Genomic DNA, 20,746 nt, shown 5'->3' on the forward strand with positions numbered 1-20,746 from the left:
CTGGTAAGTAGAATGAAGGACAAAGAAAGTGGATTCTTAAAACCCATTGGAAAAGTGAAAATGCTAAGCATTGTTTGTACATTATGGAGAAACAAATTTAACAACAAGTTCAACAATTTATCGCATCAAGCACAAATTGAATGACAAATGTTCAGTGGTTAATGCACTAAAAACTCAACACCCTAATACTGTAATGATAGGGGATAATGAAAGGACAGTTGCACTGACATTTATCAGCAGCCCAAAAAAAGTCAAAGTGACGAATATCCCTGGAGTTTTCCATATCAAAAACGTCGTTACAACAAGTTTGTGTCGTAATATGTACCATAGCCTTGTGGGTAGGTGTGAAGAATGTTGCAATGTTGATGGAAAACATATCAAACACTTACGTGACTGAAAATTATTAAAATTAAAATTTAGGTGTTACTTTATAGCTACTTTTGGACCACTCTGTATAATGTAAAAAGCAACTATATTTTTCACAACCAAGAGGTTCTTCATCTACTATGCATGTCCACATATATAGCGTGGTAAAGGTAGAAATTTTGCAAAACAAACAAATTACTTTATAAAATAGCCCCTACCAATAACCGGATAAAAAAAGAAGAATGTTTCCTGACAAATAAAAATTCGTACTTAAAATTCCGCTTTTCCCAGGAATTTCTACGACTACACTGAATTCCTCGACTTTTCCAGGTCGGTGGGAACCCTGAAATTATTATTGTCAAGCTGTTCTCCAATGATCATAACTTAGTATTTCGTAGTTATTTTCAATTTCATTAGACAAAAATCCCACTCTACCTCCCGGTACACAGTATTTAACATCGATACCCGTGCAACGCGTTATTCGAAGCCTACCCTCCTGAAGTGACTGACCAGTGAGTACGTTCAGTTCTAGTGATTTAAATAAATCGGTCTAAAAAAATATTACTCCCCCTCTCCCTTCAAATATATATAAATATTTTTTTTTTCTCTCTCGAAAATTGTCGAAAAGTTTGTTTTCACTCCAATCGCTATTGAAACAAGTGGTGCTTGGGGTGCAATAAGTCTTGAATTCATTAGGGAGGTAGGAAGACGCATTTCTTGTGTTTCCGGCGAAGTTCGCTCCACATCTTATCTTATACAGCGCATATCCGTTTCTATCCAACGTGGTAACGTCTCGTCGGTCCTTGGCACTTTACCACCTGGCAAGGAACTGGATGAGGTGTTTATACTCTGAAGGACAATAGTTTTTCTTTTTCTTTTTCTTTTGACGTTGTTATAATTACATAATTATTTCTGATTTAATATTTCTTGTTTCCGACCATGAATCGACATCAATATGTTCTTTAACTTTCAAATACTATCGTAACATGAATTGTAAATAGTTAAAATTGAATTTAAAAAATGAGAGCAAATATAATATATAAATTTATATTTATATATATAAATTTTAAAACTGTGACTTGAAAATCTTGGTATCTACGGACCAACGAATTTTAAATATGAGCCCTTAAAAAATTAGGACTGATAATTATCTTAAGTGTGTGGGAAAAGATTGCCTGAACTTCAATTTTCTGAAAGATGCCATACTAAAGAAGACAAGAACTCTTTCCTGAAACATTTAGGATGAATTTCCAATCTGGGTGTTTTTGTTCAGTATAGCTATAGTTTAGAATTAAATCCAAACTCCGTATCTAGCAGGTATATCTTATGGATGAAAGAATTGTTAAAGAAAGAATAATACAGCTGTTGCACATTTTGTGGAATACTTACACTCAGGGCCGTGCCGGGGGGGGGGGGAAGTAAGAGGGGCGAAACATTCGGGAGAAAAAAGGAAAAATTGTTTTCCCGCTGATCTTCCACGGCACGGTCCTGCTTACACTACAAAACACAACAAAGGCTTATATTAAATTATTTAAAAAAACACACATTTCCAATCGATTTAGATTGTATTGTAGAATATACCACAATATTAACAAAACAGTTACAATTCCCTAAATATTTTTCGGTGTCTTTGGAGGGAAAAAAAAAAATAGTTTTTCGAAAAATCTCGAAGACAAGCTTACCACACTGACAATATATATATGTACATACTCAGCCTATAAAAATACAAATAAAAAGCAATTGTTATACCAAGGTGGTTGACTATATGTAACAGATACTAGTATACAATAGGCACAGCTATTAATGTCTTGTCACGAGAGAGAGACAGACAGAGACCTACAACACTCAATCTTTGGTCAGTTCTTGTACTCTATCTACATATTTGATCGGTAACAATTGTTATTTTTTTACATTAATTGAATAAGTATCAATAGATATGTAAGTTTACTTCTCGTAAACTCCACACAGACTTCAAAAATAGTCGTCGTTATATTCCAACAATTCATTCTAAAGTCTAAGCCACAAACAGGTCGATATTAAGAATACCGTTACATTCTATTTTGCATAAGCTAATAAAAGTCTATTTTTGCATAATTTTATAAATTCATTCTCCATCTTCCAACAAATCAAAAAAGAAAAATTACGAATTCACCCTTGCTAAGCATTATGAATTCCGGAAGATTTCCTTCTTTATATATATATATATATATGTATATTAATTAACAGCCACATAAAATTAAAAGTAGCAAAAAAGAAAAAGCCATTAACCTCCAATGAGCATTTAACTTACATGTTTTTTCTTTACACAAAATAACTCAAAAACTCTTTCGAGTGTGATAGGAACACACACTATATCATTTCAAACGCAACACCTCCTCAGCTATCACAGACCATCTGGGTTTTAGACTGTACCTGAGCAAATGTGGTTATTAATTTCGTTATCTTTTTTAATAACATATACACAACACACGATGTAAATCTTTCTTTCTCTACTATTAGTAATTATTATTATCATTCATAATGATAATCTTTAACAACAAGTAGATTTCGCAGGTTCTGCCTCGACTAAATTGAAATCGATGCCAGGTCGTGAGAACCCTGTCTTAATTCCATCCCACCCGTCCTCCACTTTGTATTCCCCACTTTGAATCCTGTTGTAGACCTCTTGCGTGATCAGCTTAAACGCTTCCTCCACATTGCAGCCTGTCTTGGCCGACGTTTCCACAAAATGAATTCCACTGTAGTCTGCGAACGCCTTCGCCTCATCCGTGGCGACCTCTCGTTCCGATTCCAAATCCACTTTGCAACCTACGAGGATAAACACTGGCTTATGGGGTTCAATGTGCCTGCGGGCTTCCATCATCCATGCGGGGATATGTTCAAAGCTCTTTTTGTTGCAAATATCATAGACCAACAGAGCTCCCACCGAATTGCGGTAGTAGGATTTTGTAATAGAGCTGCAAAAAAAAAAAAAAAAAATTACATTAGATAGTTATGTAAATTACTTTTCATTTGCCTTACGTATTAGCAGGCACAGAATGGCAGTTAATACATAAATATCTAGACGCTGGATTAGTGAAATAAATGCAATGGCTACGTCCTAATCGGCTGTGAAGAAAACACACACCGTGAATAATATTTTGCGCGTCCTTCATACTGAATTCATAAAATGAAAGGCAAATTTGTATTCTTTGAAGCAAACCAGCCCGCATATGAGATATTACATGTTAGAACAATCAATTAATAAATAATAATAATAATAATAATAATAATAATAATAATAATAATAATAATAATAATAACACTATTTAAGATTTTCATAAAATTTGGTATGAAGGACACATATGACAAGGTAGCTAATCCTGCCAATTGTCAGAGCTCTATTTTGAAAATTGTTCAAGATACAGACATAAGAAAAATCAAAATTGTCGTGAAAAAATGGCATGCGCACATAATTACGTATGATAGTAACTTTTTTCCTAATTGGAGTACAGCACAAATTCAAACACCATTGAAAAGCTAATGAACAAAGCTTTTCAACGATACCCTACACGATCTTCGTCCATCCACTATATGATTCTGAATACCTCAAAACATGCCATCACAGAAACTTACGAAAAAGAAATATTTTATTGCCCCAACATACTTCTACCCACGTACCAAATATTAAGCTGGCACTGCAGTGGTAAGGTAGGATGAATTGGAATGGCATGCTGTATACTGCTGCAGGTAAAACAGAGACATATACATACAGATGGTGATCAGAAAAATGGAAAAACCTGAACGAAATTGCAACTTACCAGATTAATATGGTGTCGGGCCACCTTTCGCCTTCAGAACAGCCTTGATGCGACATGGGATGAAGGCATAGAGGTCGTGAATGGTAGCAAGTGGAATTTTACACCATTCCTCGTGCAGGGCATCGGCCAGTTCTGTGAGAGAGGATGGAGGTGGAAATCGTCGCCGGAGTCGTGTTTCCAAGACGGACCACAGATGTTCAATTATGTTGAGATCTGGGGATTGGGCGGGCCATGGGAAGTGATGAACTTCATCCCGATGTTCCTCAAACCACGCTGCAACAACGCCAGCTGTGTGAATGGGTGCATTATCATCCTGGAAGATGGCGTCATTGTCCGGGAACAACATCCGGACCATAGGATGCAAGTGGTCTCCTAAAATTGCGACATAATCGTTGGCAGTGATTCGTCCGCTAAGTGTGACCACATGATCCAATGAAAACCATGATATGGCGGCCCACAGCATCAGCGAGCCGCTGCCATGTTTCACAGTTGGGCGGAGACACTGCAGATCATAAGCTTCTTTGGGCGTTCTCCACACATAAACACGGTCCGTGGTTGGGAATAGGGTGAAGGATGACTCATCCGACCATATCATACGTTTCCAGTCCTCAACGGTCCAAGTCGCATGGTTGCGGCACCATTTGAGGCGTGCGAAAGCGTTATGGTCCCTGATGAGCGGTTTGGCCCGTGCAACACGACCCCGTAAATTCATGTCATGTAATTTGCGGCGGACTGTGATTGTCGAAACAGAGTGGGGGAGGTGCTGATTGAGTTCCTCCGTCACTTGCTCCGCGGTGGCACGACGGTTCTGCGTGACAATGCGCTTTAATACCCGGCGTGACCTGTCACTCATGATTTTCTTCCGCCCACTGTTCCGCTTCCCCGATGTGGTTTTCCCGTGTGTTGTGTAGGCCGTCATCACCTTCGACACTGTCCCAGGCGACACACCTAACACAGTAGCCACTGCCGTCACACTCACTCCACATAACCGCGCACCAACAATTTACCCTCTTTGAAAATCTGAGAGGTCTCCCATTTTACACTACCTCCGTCTGCTGCAGCCACTGGACACTGCTGTTCCACTGCGCCTGACGTAGTATGGAGACCGACTTAACACACCACCACCAGCGGTCCGGCGCTGCTGGCACCACGACACCACTGCCAACCCATACATCTGACGTGTTGCAAACTACAGGTGTTTCCATTTTTCTGATCACCATCTGTATGTATGTATTGTACATATGAACTGCAATGGGTTATTTATGCAGTAGTACTGCTTTCCAATGGTTCGAAATATATTAGCTGATACTTAATACTGCAATGTTCCGTCTTCACATTTATACGAAATGTAACATCATCAGTGCAAATGAATAGCTTGGTTAATGAGCAGATTACAAACCGTAGGAAAGAGATGCCATCAAGGATTTCTGTTGGCTCTAAAAAGTATACAATCTACCCGTTATTATTTGTAAGTCAACTTTTATAATGCCCGCGGGTTTGTTCAAATCTAATATATCTGGCTTCTGTGAATATGTAAATCACTGTGATGGTGTCCATAGATACACAAAACTAAACTTAATCTGGCACTGTACGAATATTCACATCCAAAACTGACCGAAACCATCACTGTTTATCATACACAACAATGACATAATTTCAGATATCCTCCAGAACGAGTTCTAACGGATTAGGAACGGTGAGTTCATTCTTGGGTTCAACTGAGTTTGCTTTTTGCTGGTCTATACAATGAAAGTCTTGAGTACTAGGAATCGGTCAAGCACTTCTATGGGCATTTTGTAAACAATGGCACACTCATAAAAATTTTATTCTGCAAAAGCTGCTGGTTTTTCCATGATCCTTTCAATGATGTATCCAATTACATAATTTATCAATTAAAATTTTCTGGTGTCCCCCGTAACTCTATGATACAACATCCTGTCTCCATTCCATGCGCCTTTTGACATTTTTCCATCTAACTTCTTTTGTCGCCCTTTTACCTCCAACCATTTTTGATTTATAAGCACTGACCGTTTTATCATTTTTGGGGGAGATGCATCTATTGTTCGAACAAAGAAGTGGAAAATCATATTTTCATGGTAATTTTTTCTAAATCTCAAAAATTTACGACCTAGAAAACCTGATTAAAGTTCTTTTTCCAATATTATTATTAATAAATTTTTCATCAATCTATGCATATTAATGTGCCCTAAAGTTTCATAGGGGTCCTACTGCACCAGATCAAGCGAATTTCGAATAATTCCTTTACACAGTTACATAAATGGCTGCAAAATAATTTACATACACAAGCAATCTCAGAGTTCTAAGAAATTAGATTTATAGCCTATCTTCCTCAAGATAGTACGTAAAGGAAGTTATTCCTCATAGAATAAGCTTTATTTCATTTATTTATTTATGACTTCTTTTACGTGGCGAAGTTAAGGCTCTGCAGCCTTCTCCGAGCACTTAACCACGTGCATACATTAGATATATTTAAAAAAAAAAAAAAAAAAAAAAACAATATATAGAAAATATTAACAATTACAAAGGAAGAGTATTGAACCACATATAAAAAAATAATACATTACTTAAGTAAAAAAAATGGTTAAGCACTTCAAAAACAAAAATTGAAAAATAATATACAATAGAGGAAACAAAAATAACATGGAGAAACCTAAAATTGCATATTGCATATAGCGGTACTAGAAGTATGAATATATAAGATGTACAAATTAACATAGGTTACCTATTGGCTGTGTATTCATATGTGGGTTATTAATAATCTGGTAAAACGAAGATGCCTCATGTGCTACCAGTATCCTTATCTTTACTTAAGAGAAGGGAATTTATTTGTTTAGGGTCGGGTAGCAAAGTATTACATGGAGTTCTTCAGATAAATACTAAGAATAAACAGTGCCACGATTGTTCCTTCATTCTCTTACCGAAATCGTTCCTGCCCTGCGGTGTCCCACAGCTGCAATTTGATCCTGGTTCCATCTTTCACTTCAATTAATCGAGCGAAAAAATCAACTCCAACGGTGGGATCTGAAATCTGTAAAGAAAACAGTTTAGAAGTCAGCTTATTTGGTAACAATACCAAATAATCTTATCTCTATATTTACGTCATACGTTTCCAACTCTCCCACGTATTAGAAAGAGAACTCATGATGTAATTTTATACTTTACGATACGCAATCAAGAGGCAATTAAACATTTTAATCTCGCCTATTCAATGTTCTATGTCACTGTACGTCGCTTATACAGTACCGCTCAAAAGTTTTCGAACATCCCAGACTTCTATGAGCATCTACTTCTTACCATTATTTTGGCACGAGAACTCTGCCCCGTGTGTCGGAAATACTCCTACCTAAAGTATAAAATTGAAACAAAACAAAAAAAAAAAAAAAAAGAAAAAAAGAAAAGAAAAAAGACAATTTGATGTAGATATTGCATATTACAAACAAAACTGTGGAAGGTGATATGTTTTGTTTCAAAGCTATAGACATGCGGAGTCAATGCAAAGACAGAAATTTGGAAGAAAGAAAGAAAAAAAGTGCAGTTGTTAAAATTTTGTAGCTTTTTTATAGCTTATTCATATGCTAACGTCTAAAAAGGAAGAAAATACCATATACTGAAAAAGTGTTTACGATGTTTTTGTGTATTCCATTGCTGCTTGTTAAAACAGCAACAACGAGCACTACGTCTACACTCCCCACTGAGCGACAATTGAGCACAAAAACTTGTATATTGGCCGCCGGAAACCCTTCTTGAAGTATGGTATTTTTGGCTTTTAAACGTCCACATATCAACAAGCTATAATGAACTACAAAATCTGGACATCTGTTTTCCTTTCAAATTTCTGCCACTGCATTGATCCCGCATGTCTATATCTTTCAAATAAAACTAATACCTTGCCTCACCTTTTACACTTTTGTTTATAACATGCAATATCTACATCAAATTGTCTTTTTTGGGTTCCAATTTCAAGAAACATGATTGGACATATCACCTCCAGTGCTTCTCAAATCTTGATTCAACTGTCGTCAAATTTTATGCTTGAGGCGGAGTATTTTCTACATATGGCAGCGAAGTTCTCGTGTCAATATAATAGCTTCAGTGTAGATGCTCACAAAAATCTAGGATGTTCGAAAACTTTTGAGTGGTATATTAATCACCTTATTGGCCTATCGCCTTTACCAGAGCAAAAATGATAACTGTCACACCTTGAGACTTTTATTCTTCCCTGCAAATATTTATACAATTGTCACTATACGCCCAGCGTTTCAAAAGGACGCAATAATAATGAAAAATTATTTGAATCCAAAACTCTGTCTGTCTTAGTCTTTAGTTTAGGCAATAGTTCTCAATATCATTCCTATCACAAGCCCCATTTTATCACATCCTCTTGCCGGGGACTCCCTTATAATTTCTAGTTTGCAATAAGCTTGTGTGGGATTTTTAATATAGTTATTGTGGAGAACACACGATATGCAGCCATTTCCATAATAGTAGAATCCATTTCTTTGTATATACTGGATACAGTATATAAAAGCGAATTGATTAAAACCAAATTTGGTCCATTTATTCATATTACAAATATCAAATCCGATCCGTCAAAATAGTTTTTCAAAATCGAGGCCGTTTGAAAATTTTAAAACTTCATAACTCAAAAAAATGTGGGTCATACGATAAAAAAAAAAAAAAAAAGTGACTTCTAATTTTGATTTTAAAAATTTGGACAGTGTTATATATATATATATATATATATATATATATATATATATATATATATATATATATATATATATATATATTGAGCATTTTGAATGACTTGATAACGTGCGTTACAAAGATCGAATCGGACACTGCCACAATATAGACATGCTCAGGCAGTATTTCATTAGATTTCAATTTTAATTGTATTTCAACAAGGAGGCTTCGTTGCTTTTGTATTTTCATGGCATTTCAAATCTGCAATTCTCATTAGTTTCATATTGTACCTCTTTCATTTAAATTGATTTTTAAACAACTCTTCACCTGTTGAAAATGTGTAGCAGACCCAACAGTATGTATAAAAGATAAAATATGCCTATTAGAACAAAATTCAAAATAATATTTAAAAATATTTTCCGGTATTAGATTCTAATTGTATTTCTCTCTTCCACTTATCTCCGAGACCCCTTGAAACCATCTCGCAACCCCCTAGGGGTCTCGATCCCCAGGTTGAGAAACGCTGGTCTAGGGTATAAGGCAAACACTTATACAAAATATTACTTTCCCAGGCTGAATATTTTCAGCAATCGGATGAGGCGAGAAAACTTTTAGCCTCCCCCCCCCCTCCTCCTGCACAATCTTAGGAATGAATTTCGCAAAACCCTTGCTTATTCTTAGTCTATAATGAGTAAATATTTGTTTTCAACTTCATACGACTGAAGTTTTCGAAGAACTGATGTAAGGCGACAAAAAGTTCAATCACTCTTTTCCCATTAAGATTCGACATTCGCAAAAGCCTTCCAAGGATTCATGGATAACATTTCTACAATTTATGTTCCTTTGCCCAAACTTTTAGAATACCTTACGAACAATCACAAACAAACGAAAAAGGTGTTCAAGCCCTTCCTCCCTTTGAACCAAATTTTGCAATCCAAGGAAAACATTTGTAGAGATTGTAAAGTTTCTACTAACAACGATTTCGAAGATCTGGTGAACAGCGAAAAGAGGTTCAAGCCCCACATTCATCCATGTATGAAGTCGAATTTCGCAAAACCCGATCTCATCCACAGCTACGGGTTTACTAAGAATATCTGCCGAAAATTTCACGACCTTCGGATCCTCGCCCACAAGTTTTGGACATTTGACGAACGGCGTGAAAAAGGTTCAAATCGCCTCTTTTATCCTCTTTAGAGGTTGAATTTGGAAACCTGTACCTCATTCAAAGCCTGCAGTTTATTGAGAAATAATCCTGAAAATTTCAAAGCTCCTACGCCCAAAAGTTTTACAGATAGATGAAAAACTCTCTTACCCAGCCGATTATTTAAGGAACCTACTAATGAGAATATTTGTACAAAATTTCAACTTCCAACGAACAATAGGTACGGAGGTCTGAATCTGAAATCTTTTACCAAAATTAACCTATGAGAATGTTTCCACTATCTTCGTTTATGCGTACACCCTCAATCATTGACGCGCTTGCTCCTTGTGGACGTTCCCTCTGCTGAGCTCCTGCTTTGACTCACGATAGCATTTGTGCCTTTCAGTAGTCATCTAGGACATGTTGGTTCGTGTTTTTCGCAGTCGTTTTAATGACATACCTCCGAATGCGTATTTATACCAATATAAGTAAGCCCTCCTAAAGTGAATCTGCAACCAGTAATGTAATTCCTGTTAAGAAACACTTTCTATGGAATGTGGAAGGAATTTAAGTATGTGAACCTAAAATAAAACAGCATGTTCTCTTATTGCTCTAAGCAAACTGCGCATGCACGAGAATAACATGTCATGTAGCAATACGTAATCAGGATATAACACTGATTTCATGTACACATACCGGTATACAACTCTAATTTCCATGCATTCATTTTTCGGCACCCCAGCCGCAGCACTTACGTTGGAGCTTACGTTAACCTTGCAGCAAAGAAATCTTGTTCTCGAAAATTACCTCATATATCACTCTACTTCATCGGTGAATTCAGAATTTGGGCTAACTGCCGCAGATGGCAGCCCCGAAATACAAAATTTACGGAGAAATGAACAGAATCAAACGAAATGCGATAACAAGAGTAGCAAACGTTAGAAAGTCATCGCTATAGAGTGATCAATAAGGAAGAAAACTTAATTTAAATCGTGGATTACATTTGTTCGCGGATTGATGTGATATGAGATGAGGAGACAGTAGAGCATGATCTGAGTGTTTCAAACCCAGTGTTTATTAATTAAGTATATATATATATATATATATATATATATATATATATATATGCGAAATCTAATAAGAGCGGAGTTGCATGTGAGAATAGTGTAGTGAATTGGGGCAAATGTGTTCTTACGTGTGATATGCGTATTTACATCAAAATACAATAATGAAAGTTAATTAATTAAAGATTGATTCACCTGTAATGAAGCCTTTAATTACAGCATACAAAGTGAAATGAAATGAATTATCTGAAGTCAGTGTGCCAATTCAAGACAAGAAACTATAGAAGTGTCCGAAAATTACGAAATCCACATATTTGTGCAATTTACGTTAGTGATGTGTTGTCACTTGGGAAAACAAATGTGCAAGCAATAAAAATAATCGGAATAAGAAGTGGCCTATCGCTAATCTTTATATCGTGAAAGCAGGATTTTCCACACGGCTCATTAATGCATATACCCACCACCGTTGACGCGCTACTTCCCTACGGACGCACCTAGCGCGAGCCTCCCTGTCGCGCTCCTGCCCTGACTCGCTTAGATGGCATTCGTGCTTTTTAGTGGCCACCTAGCACAGGCTGGTTGGTGTTTTTGCATAAGACCTCTCGAAGTGAATCTGCCCGGAGATTGCAGAGGCACACTTCCATTGAATGGTTGTCACTCAGGAAAGTAATACTTTCGTATGCGTTTTGTAACTTGGTCTTTGATAGGGGATTGGATCTTCAAACGCCCCAGACAGGAAAGACATTATTCACGGATTTTTAGTGTAGTTTCGAAGCTATATCCTCCATCGCAGATGAAAAGTCATAGAAACCGATTAAATATTGATTTGCGTGATCGTAACGCAATCTTTGCGATCAATTTGCGCCAAACGACACTAAATATAATTTTTGAAGTGACTACATCGATATATTTAATTTTTCATAAAGTAAATTTGGTAAACAAGTGGAAAATTTTGCGTTGCACTGCGATTGCACAGTTGGGAAGACACGATATTTAATCGGCTCTATTATTTTAGTCATTAATGAGTAGTGTGTACTTTGCAACACTTAACAATTCCAAGGTACTAATTTTGGCAGCAATACTATACTGATGAACATGGATGAAGGAGACAGCAAAAGGAGCATGAAAATAATATTTGTGATTAATAGTGAAGGCCAGAAATGAAACAGGGGTAATTGTAGGTAAGGTATATGAAAGTAAGAGCAGGTGAGTTGTAATACAGCGTTGTAAACAGATTCATTTGGGTCTTATCTGGGATCACCATCTCTGGAAGTTTAGCCTAATTTAATCACCTTAGACCTAACAAGAGCAGATGAATAATAGGATCGCATAAAAGTTACGACTATAGAATACTGTCGTTTGCATAAAATAACTCTTCATGTGTTTCTTCCTTCTTCTTCTTTTGTTTTTTTCTTTCGATAAATCTTTTGCTACTGACGATCTTCTATTTTCGGTAGGTGCACTTGCTCAAGAGGAATGACATGTCAGTACCACAGTGCTGGGGTGGCCTATGTATTCCCTGAAGTGCTTTTTTGAGGAAGACCATATTCCATCGCTGGTATTATTTATGTTATTTCTATCTTACTACTTTAACAAAGATGTACGACACCTGTACCTTCTAGATACCTATATATGAACTAAAGATTTTATCTAGTTCTTCAAATTTTGGCATGTACATTCACAATCAATACCTCAGCTCACATGAACTTTATGTAAAATAACATTATAAAAGAATGTCACGTTAAAAGATTGATTAAATTCTGCGCACAATTTACATACAATCAAAACTTCAAGGTCAGAATTCTAAATTTGTTCGTATGATGAAACAAATGACGCATCATATTAAAATCACTGAGATGTACTCAGCTTAAAAACTTAACTTGGCAAATCTTTAGTTTAGGCAAGGCAGTGACAGGAACTGATTGCATTAAGTACAAGGGCAATATTGTAGTAAATTAAAGTCCCCTTATTACTACCTTTTTAAGGTCGTACATAGTCTATGAATAATCCCTAGCAACAGAAAGGAACCAACGACACCTGTGAATAATACTAACAGTGACGGGATATCACTGCCTTGCCCAAACTAAAGAGTTACCCTTAACTTAGTCTATTATTCTAATTTTACATTCTTAATTTTTTTCGTGAAAAACTTTTTTTTTTTTTTTTTTTTTTTTTGAGTACTCAGAAAACCTCACGATGACAAAACAGATACTTACCTTTGTTTCAAAGAGCAAATAAAATTAATTTGATGACCAGAGCGGAGTGAAAATTCAATGAACACTTATCAATTAATATTAAACACGTTAATTCTTCTCCTCTATCCAATTAACACAATTTCATACACACGCTGAAATACGAATCAATGAAAATTAACCATAACAAAAGTAAATTTAAATAACAAACCTCTGCAAACTTCCCATCCGTAAAATATTTCAATAAGGAACTCTTGCCTACTGTACTATCTCCAATTAGGATAAGTCTGAATTGATAATCAAATATTGGTTCTACCATATTAAGAACAATGTTTACATATCTAACATTCTCTGCTGCACCCTTTATGAATCACACAAATTGTCACACACACAAGGCTATAAATTGCGTTGCTTATCCCCCGCAACAAACATATGATCGAAGTCTTGTTCAGAAATTCAGAAGCTTCTCACCTAAACTGTTTTGTCAGCGGTGTGATGTCACAACATTTGGTACGTAATGGCCTAATTGCGTAATGATTTACGTCGACACAACGCAAAATATGCGTATTAGTTTGCGATAATTGTGATACCAGTATGATTGATTTTTGCATTGTATTACGCTCCACAATTTTTTTGTGCAGTTTTACTATACGCATCTATAGTAGGAGTAGCAGTAGGAATAGGAACGGGATAGAAGCCCCGCAGGGGTTCGTTGGATTCTGTCCTCGACATTAAATAAACAAATTAAAAACTTCCCCACATTTTTCCGTGCATTTTACAATCCGTGGATCCGTATAGTAAAACTGCACTTTTTTTTTTTTTTTAGAAAGGATGGAAAGTAAAGAGGCCTGTATATATATTTAATCGGGATCTCTTTTCGTAGCCGTTTGCGTCAACGCAACGCGGAATTTGTGTTTTAGTTTGCTTTGATTTTGCTTCGAGTGTAGCATCCCTTTCACCAGCAGCAAAGCTATATTGAGTTATAGACATAATTACAGTTAAATGTGGGGTCCGAAGTACATGAGCTAACGCCGGGAACCGAACCCGGGTTTCCCACGCCAATGGTTCATATGCTATCCATATAGCCACGGAGATGAGCTCGTGATTTAGTTACTGATAAGCAGCATAGCATTTATCTTCTTGTTTCTCACCTCAACCATAGGTTGGTGGGCAACAAGGAAATTTTAAAACTTTTCTCTTCCTTGGGAGTACTGTGCATTTTCTTATTTTCTTTTCCATGTTGTTTTCTAGGGACTGAGTAAGGTGGTGGTGTCCCAAGTTCTTCCACCTCGCAGTGAAACAGCCATGGAAGACATCCTGTCCCTGCCTGTTTTTCTCCATTGTCCACATCTGAGCCTTGCCGATGTCAATCATCTTCAGCCTCAGTGTGGTAATGATCGAGTTGCTACCCACTACCATAATATATTTTTTCGTTAGCTCCTACCCCTAAAGACCTGTCCGGCATATGAGGTCTCTGATAGCAAACCTATCTCCGGCATAGTTCTTGGGGTCATTAGAGCACTCAAGCCCTTTCACCGCGGCAAGGCGGGGATATTATCGAGGGGGATTATTTAGCATTTATAATTACTTTATTATTTACGTTGTGTTGCGACCCGTAAATTTTGCTAATGCCGTTACAGAATCAGGCCCTTTGTGATTATTGTTACAAGCTTAAATATCTTTAAATGAAAAGATGTACACTGGTAACATCCAGACCATCTATCATTGATACAAACATTTTTTTAATGGTTGATAATGCTCTATAAGCTCGAACCTAATTACCACGTTTACATTTTTCTCATCTCTCACTGTATACCCATCGATGTCAGTATGAATACTTATTATGGCTGTAAGTGTAAGTACGGTGAATATCTAATTGTGGATCGTATTTTCTACAAAACATCTACTATTGGTGCCATCAATATTCATATTCTGTAGAGCTTTCCCCCACCATTTACTGCAAACAGTGATGATTTCAGAAGATTTCCTCTGGAGGCACTTAAAATAAACGAAATGTGAAAGTAGTACGGTACTGTAAAAATAATAACCTAGCTTAAATCCGATCAGTGAAATGACCCCGGGAATTTCTTATTTCCGAAGGATGATCCTCCGGGAACCGGTCAAAACCCCCACAGCCAAAACACCCACACTCAAGAAATGTCAAAACGCCCACACAAACGGTCATAACCCCCACACAAATGGACAAATCTCCCAAACACACGAACGGTCATAACCCCCACAGCCAAAACCCCCACATTCAACAAATGTCAAAACGCCCACACGATCGGTCATAACCCCCACACAAATGGACAAATCTCCCAAATACACGAACGGTCATAACCCCCACACTGGTAATCGGTCATAACCTCCAACGGTCATAACTCCCACACAAATGGACAAAACAGCCACACATAGCAACGGTCACAATCCCCACATAAATGGATAAAAACCCCAAACAAATGGACAAAACTCCCACACAATCGGTCAAATCTCCCACACTCTGAAATGATCCTGGTTGTATGTCTTGCCCTTGTACTTTTTAATAACATTTTTATTCCACTTAAACCGATGTTGCAACTATTCTTCTTGCACTGTTTTGTAATGACAGAAACACTAAAGTGGGCGTCGTAAAGAGCCGCAACAAAGACGTGCAATCACGATATTTTCAGAATGTGGGGGATTTGTCGATTGTGTGGGGGTTTTGTCCATTTGTGTGGGGGTTTTGTCCATTTATGTGGAGATTGTGACCGTTGCTATGTGTGGGAGTTTTGTCCATTTGTGTGGGAGTTTTGACCGATCGTGTGGGCGTTTTGACATTTCTTGAGTGCGGGGGTTTTGGCTGTGGGGGTTTTGACCGTTCGTGCGTTTGGGGGATTTATCCATTTGTGTGGGGGTTATGACCGATCGTGTGGGCGTTTTGACATTTCTTGAGTGTGGGGGTTTTGGCTGTGGGGGTTTTGACCGTTCGTGCGTTTGGGGGATTTGTCCATTTGTGTGGGAGTTATGACCGATCGTGTGGGCGTTTTGGCTGTGGGGGTTTTGACCTAGACCCGATCCTCCCGGACAATCGCCTGAAATCACAACTGGCTGCAAATACTAGAAATAGGTCATTATACAGTAAATAGTATGTACCGCTTTCTAATGCCTAAACGCATGTTTTTCTGTTAGCAACTTTTATTTTAATTACTATTCTAGCAATAAGGGGACTGGGTTCGTGACTCATCAGCAGTCATTATTACAGGGATAGCTCAGAGGGAAATCTCCAGTCGTACTCAATGAGCGTTATAAGTATTTTCACAGCACCGGCATTACTTTCCACCACCATGTACTGAGTCATCCCAGGGGGAAAAACATTTCCTAAAGCATCCCTGCCCACCATGAGAGCAGCAAAGCACCTTCAGTGCATCTTTGTTACATTTGTCTGTCCACAGTCTTGTATAAGCGATGGTTGCAATTATACTTTAATTTCTACATTATTTCCTTAGTTACTTTGATGAACATTAATATAGAAGGATGGAGGAGGAAGTTCTCGACCCTTTCTCCTGCTTCTTAGCCAATACATTCTCTGGCTATTATACATGGATTTCAGTGGCATATCCTGAAAATTTATAAATGTTTACCCCAGGTTGTATAGGATAATATCTTAATTGTACATCATTTCTCACTATATTCTATATTTCTGAACATCTTAACTGTATACTTACTCAAGAATTATATTCGCAATATATGTGGTAATTAGAACTTAATTTATGTTTGGCCCGGTCACAAATAGATAAAGGACCACGATGGCTCAGTGGTAGAGCGCTCTTCTGTAGTTGAGGTTCCTGGTTCGATCCCGCCCGCTGAGTTTTGTGCTGGACCAGCACTGTGTGTGTGGAATTTTTCAGGGTTTTCCCTTTTGCTCCCACTTTCTTCATTTCATTAGTTAGTTTATCATCAACTTCACCGTGCCCTTTAGCCTTGGTGCTTAATCGTTGGACATTATACACAAAAATAAATAAATAAATAAAATGACATACTGTTTATTTACTGATAGGGATGCGCACGAGACAAGATTTGTGGCTGTCTCGTCTCGAAAATGTGCTGTAAAAGTGATGTCTCGACTCGAAAAATGTACATTTTTCTATTGGAAGAGCCGTGTCTCGACTCGAATTTTGTCAGGAAAATCCTGTCTCGACTCGTCTCGTGCGCATCCCTATTTACTGACAAACGAAATAAAATAGTTGATAACTTACCATGAACTGTGAAGTCTGTTTCCTCTCACTTTCTTGTAATCACTTGTGATTATTTGAACACAAACTCCAATCTCCTGGTCTTTTTTCGTAAAGATCGTTTGGTTTGATTTGAGTCAATTTTGAATTTAGCGTCCCTTTTAACAATGAAGCTATATGAGCGTGAACGTACAGCTTATGTGGGATCTGAACGACAAGAGCTCCCTCCGGGAATTGAACCCGGGTCTCACATTCTAAAGTTCGGAATAACACCATCGCAAAATTCGAAGCGTACATTTTGTCTCATTTCACACTGTATTTGTTTTACAATGGAAATTTGAGCTAAAGAGCTGAGTCTTTTCTGTCCTTGCGTGAATTGACAGTAATCTTGATTCTTTTTAGGGAAAAGAAGGAACGCTCTACCGAGGCTGTCGTGGATCACAATAACAATCTGCGATGAACTTCGAAGATCCACATTTTTCTTCAGGACAAACAGGTCTACTAAAATTCAACATTATTCTTCTACTCAGTAAAACTAGAAGTTTTCCCTGTAATGTTTAGATGTTTTTGCTTGTGTGAAGTTGGCCCCTCAAATGTTTGGGTTACGCGAGATTTTTATTGGGCCAGGAAGTACTTCATTTGACCTGTTTGGGCTAGTAACTTTTAGTGTTTGGAATACTTTGGAAACATAGCTAGGGCTTCAAAAAGTTTCAGAGGCAAATTTTGTGTTAGCCCCCCAAGTGTTTGGGCCAGACGAGATTTTTATTGGCCTAGATAGTAAGTAGTTCCTGTGGACTGATTGGGTCAGCAAGTTTTAGCGTTTAGGCTATTATAGTTCCCGAGATATGGACTATTACATTTATTAACAAGTGATTTTAATGCTTCTTTTATCGAATATGCCATTTCTGACAAATACATTTATTGGAATTGGCAGTACTTTGTGTCGACTAGCAGTGTAGCAAATTTCAAGATTTGTGCTGTATTTGAAAAAGAGTTAGACCTTCACAAACTTTATGAGGCCAACTTTACATTAGCCCTCCAAGTGATTGGGCCAGACGAGATTTTTATTGGGCTGGATAGTGCTTCGTTTGGGCTGATTGGGTCAGCAACTTTTAACGTTTGGGTTATTATAGTTTACAAGAGTGCCATTTAGTATTCTACGTTTTACGCTAAAAATAACGAGAAACGTTAGTCAATTTAGTAGTATAGGAGAAGCTGATCGAGTTGAATAGCAGAAGCTTCTCTAGGTGACCAAACGTAGAGAAGCTTCAACCGTTCAAATCGATCAGATTCATCACTTTTTTTTTTTTTTTTAATCGATGCACGATTACTCTTGGAAAATTTATCTGAAAATGAAATGAAATCTTTGAGTTTTACGTCCCATGCTTATGCGGGTTAGGCTAAAGGAGAAGGGGATTATGAGAAATGAGGGAAATGAATAAAGGGAGAGGAAACGGGAGAACCCCGAGAAAACCCACGCACACGGTGTATGTTCATCACAAAGTTCACTTGGCGGGAGAAGGGTTTGAAGCCGGGACCCCATGCACCAGAGGTGAACGCTCTACCACCTCAAAATTTATCTGACTATAGCGAAACTCGATGTGTAGCTTGCTTTATTCTGCAGGAGCTACCTTATTGTTTAAGGTTGCCGTCAACCAAGGAAAAGTGGAAACTCAATCCAATGTACAAGATTCCACCTTACGCATACAAAATATTTTTTTCAATGTAATCCTCATGTAAGTTTTTCGGTTTTGATACATCGTGGTATTTATTTTCTCAATAAAACTGCAATCGTCTTCTTAGATGTGGTTGAAATCAGCCAAGGTTTGGCATGTAAAATGGTAATTTTCTCTATGTTTTAAAAATGTTATATATACTAGTATAACTATTCTATTCGGCCTTGTTTCCATTTTGTACTAAAACAAAACAATACACTGAGCAGGGCTATGTGATAATATGTAACAAAACACACAATCACGTAACAGTTTCGACACAATAACTGTGTCTTCATCAGACTTCCACTCCTTCTGGCTGTTTGGGAGTTGGTCACCTCTTATATACTCTCCAGAGATCAACTTTTAATTAGGCCCCGCCCCTTCAATTAAAAGTAACACTTGTCTGGTTTTCACTTTCACTTTTTAGCTACACACGTGTCCAATTAAAAATTTACTTTTCTCGCTGGATACATTCTGCCTTTAATTATCCTTATTTTTCTTAGTTTGTTCTCTTTTTTTCTTCTTCCTTTTAATTTTTCAACATTAAGCAGAATCTTCTCCCACCCTTTATTTATCCTGCATTCCAGTTCATCACCTTGTCTCCTGCCTTCATAATCTCTCTGGCTTCTTTCCATTTTCTCACCAAAGTTCTTTTCCCTACTTCTATGACCTCTGCTCCTTCCCACCCTATTCTGTGGTTTGTCTCTTTCTGATGTTTATATATCGAAATGTTATCCCCTTCCAATCTTACATCATCCTTTCTTCCATCATCTTCTTTGTTTCTGCTATGTAAATTTTGTTACCTTCCGAGCATCCTACTTTATATATTACCCTTTTTCGTCTTTGTCCGCTATTGCTTTTCTCTTGGCTTTCCTGATCAGTTCAATTATTCTGCTTCCTCCTTTCCTGTACGTCCTTATTCCGCTTTCCGAAGCATTCTATTTATCTTCTCTGTTTCTTTGCTTAGGCTTTCTATTCCAAACCATTTTTTGTTCTTGTCTTCTTCCTCTCTCTTGCTATGTTTCTTGTCACCCTATCCACTTCGTTGTATCTATTTCTTCTTAGTTGTGTCCAGAACTTCTTTAAATCCCCTTTCCTCTGTTCTTCATTTGTGTTTAGGTATCCTATTCTTTCCTCCATGCTTCTTATGAAATTCTTCTTTGTACTCTCATCCACATCACTTCGTTTGTGGCAATACACTCCCGCTGCACACTCTTTTGGTACCAGGATGTAATGAACTCTCCTCCTTCTAACTTCTTTATTTTCATATCTAAATAGTTTATCTCCTTATCTACTTCTATTTCATTCTCTAGTCTAATCCCTTTCTTTTCATCTTCCACGTCTCTTCTGAATTTCTCCAGCTGCCTTTTCGTTCCCTTCCATACTCCTAAACAGTCATGAAGCAGTCTTTCTCCTCCTCTTTCTATCGTCACCTTCTCCCATCGATTCATTATTATATCTGACAGTACTGGACTCAAACAAGATCCTATATTAAGTCCTTCCTTCATTTTAGCAATCCTGTCTCTGTACAGTATACAGTATGAATTATA

At 37.5% G+C, this 20,746-nt stretch overlaps 1 protein-coding gene across 1 annotated transcript; it reads right to left on the reverse strand.

The window, feature by feature from the left end:
- Positions 1-1,912: 1,912 nt before the first annotated feature.
- Positions 1,913-13,742, reverse strand: Rab39 (RAS oncogene family member Rab39). Its single transcript, XM_081732152.1, has 3 exons — positions 13,482-13,742; positions 7,106-7,215; positions 1,913-3,323 (listed from the first exon to the last, which is right to left on the reverse strand). The coding sequence occupies exons 1-3, from the start codon at positions 13,587-13,589 to the stop codon at positions 2,897-2,899; spliced, it is 645 nt and encodes a 214-aa protein (XP_081588278.1). The 5' UTR covers positions 13,590-13,742; the 3' UTR covers positions 1,913-2,896.
- Positions 13,743-20,746: the final 7,004 nt, after the last annotated feature.

The sequence above is a fragment of the Thermobia domestica genome, chromosome 1 (assembly GCF_964235325.1).
Source record: "Thermobia domestica chromosome 1, izTheDome1.hap1.1, whole genome shotgun sequence".
Taxonomy (NCBI): domain Eukaryota; kingdom Metazoa; phylum Arthropoda; class Insecta; order Zygentoma; family Lepismatidae; genus Thermobia; species Thermobia domestica.

Bases quoted from the DNA above. Each gene is read 5' to 3' on its own strand.
- Rab39 (XM_081732152.1), bottom strand. From the start codon at position 13,589: ATGGTAGAACCAATATTTGATTATCAATTCAGACTTATCCTAATTGGA. The intron at 7,216-13,481 runs GTTTGTTATTTA...TTTTCTTTACAG, and splicing joins CGGATGGGAAGTTTGCAGAG to ATTTCAGATCCCACCGTTGG. The intron at 3,324-7,105 runs GTAAGAGAATGA...TTTTTTTTGCAG, and splicing joins GCAGGGCAGGAACGATTTCG to CTCTATTACAAAATCCTACT.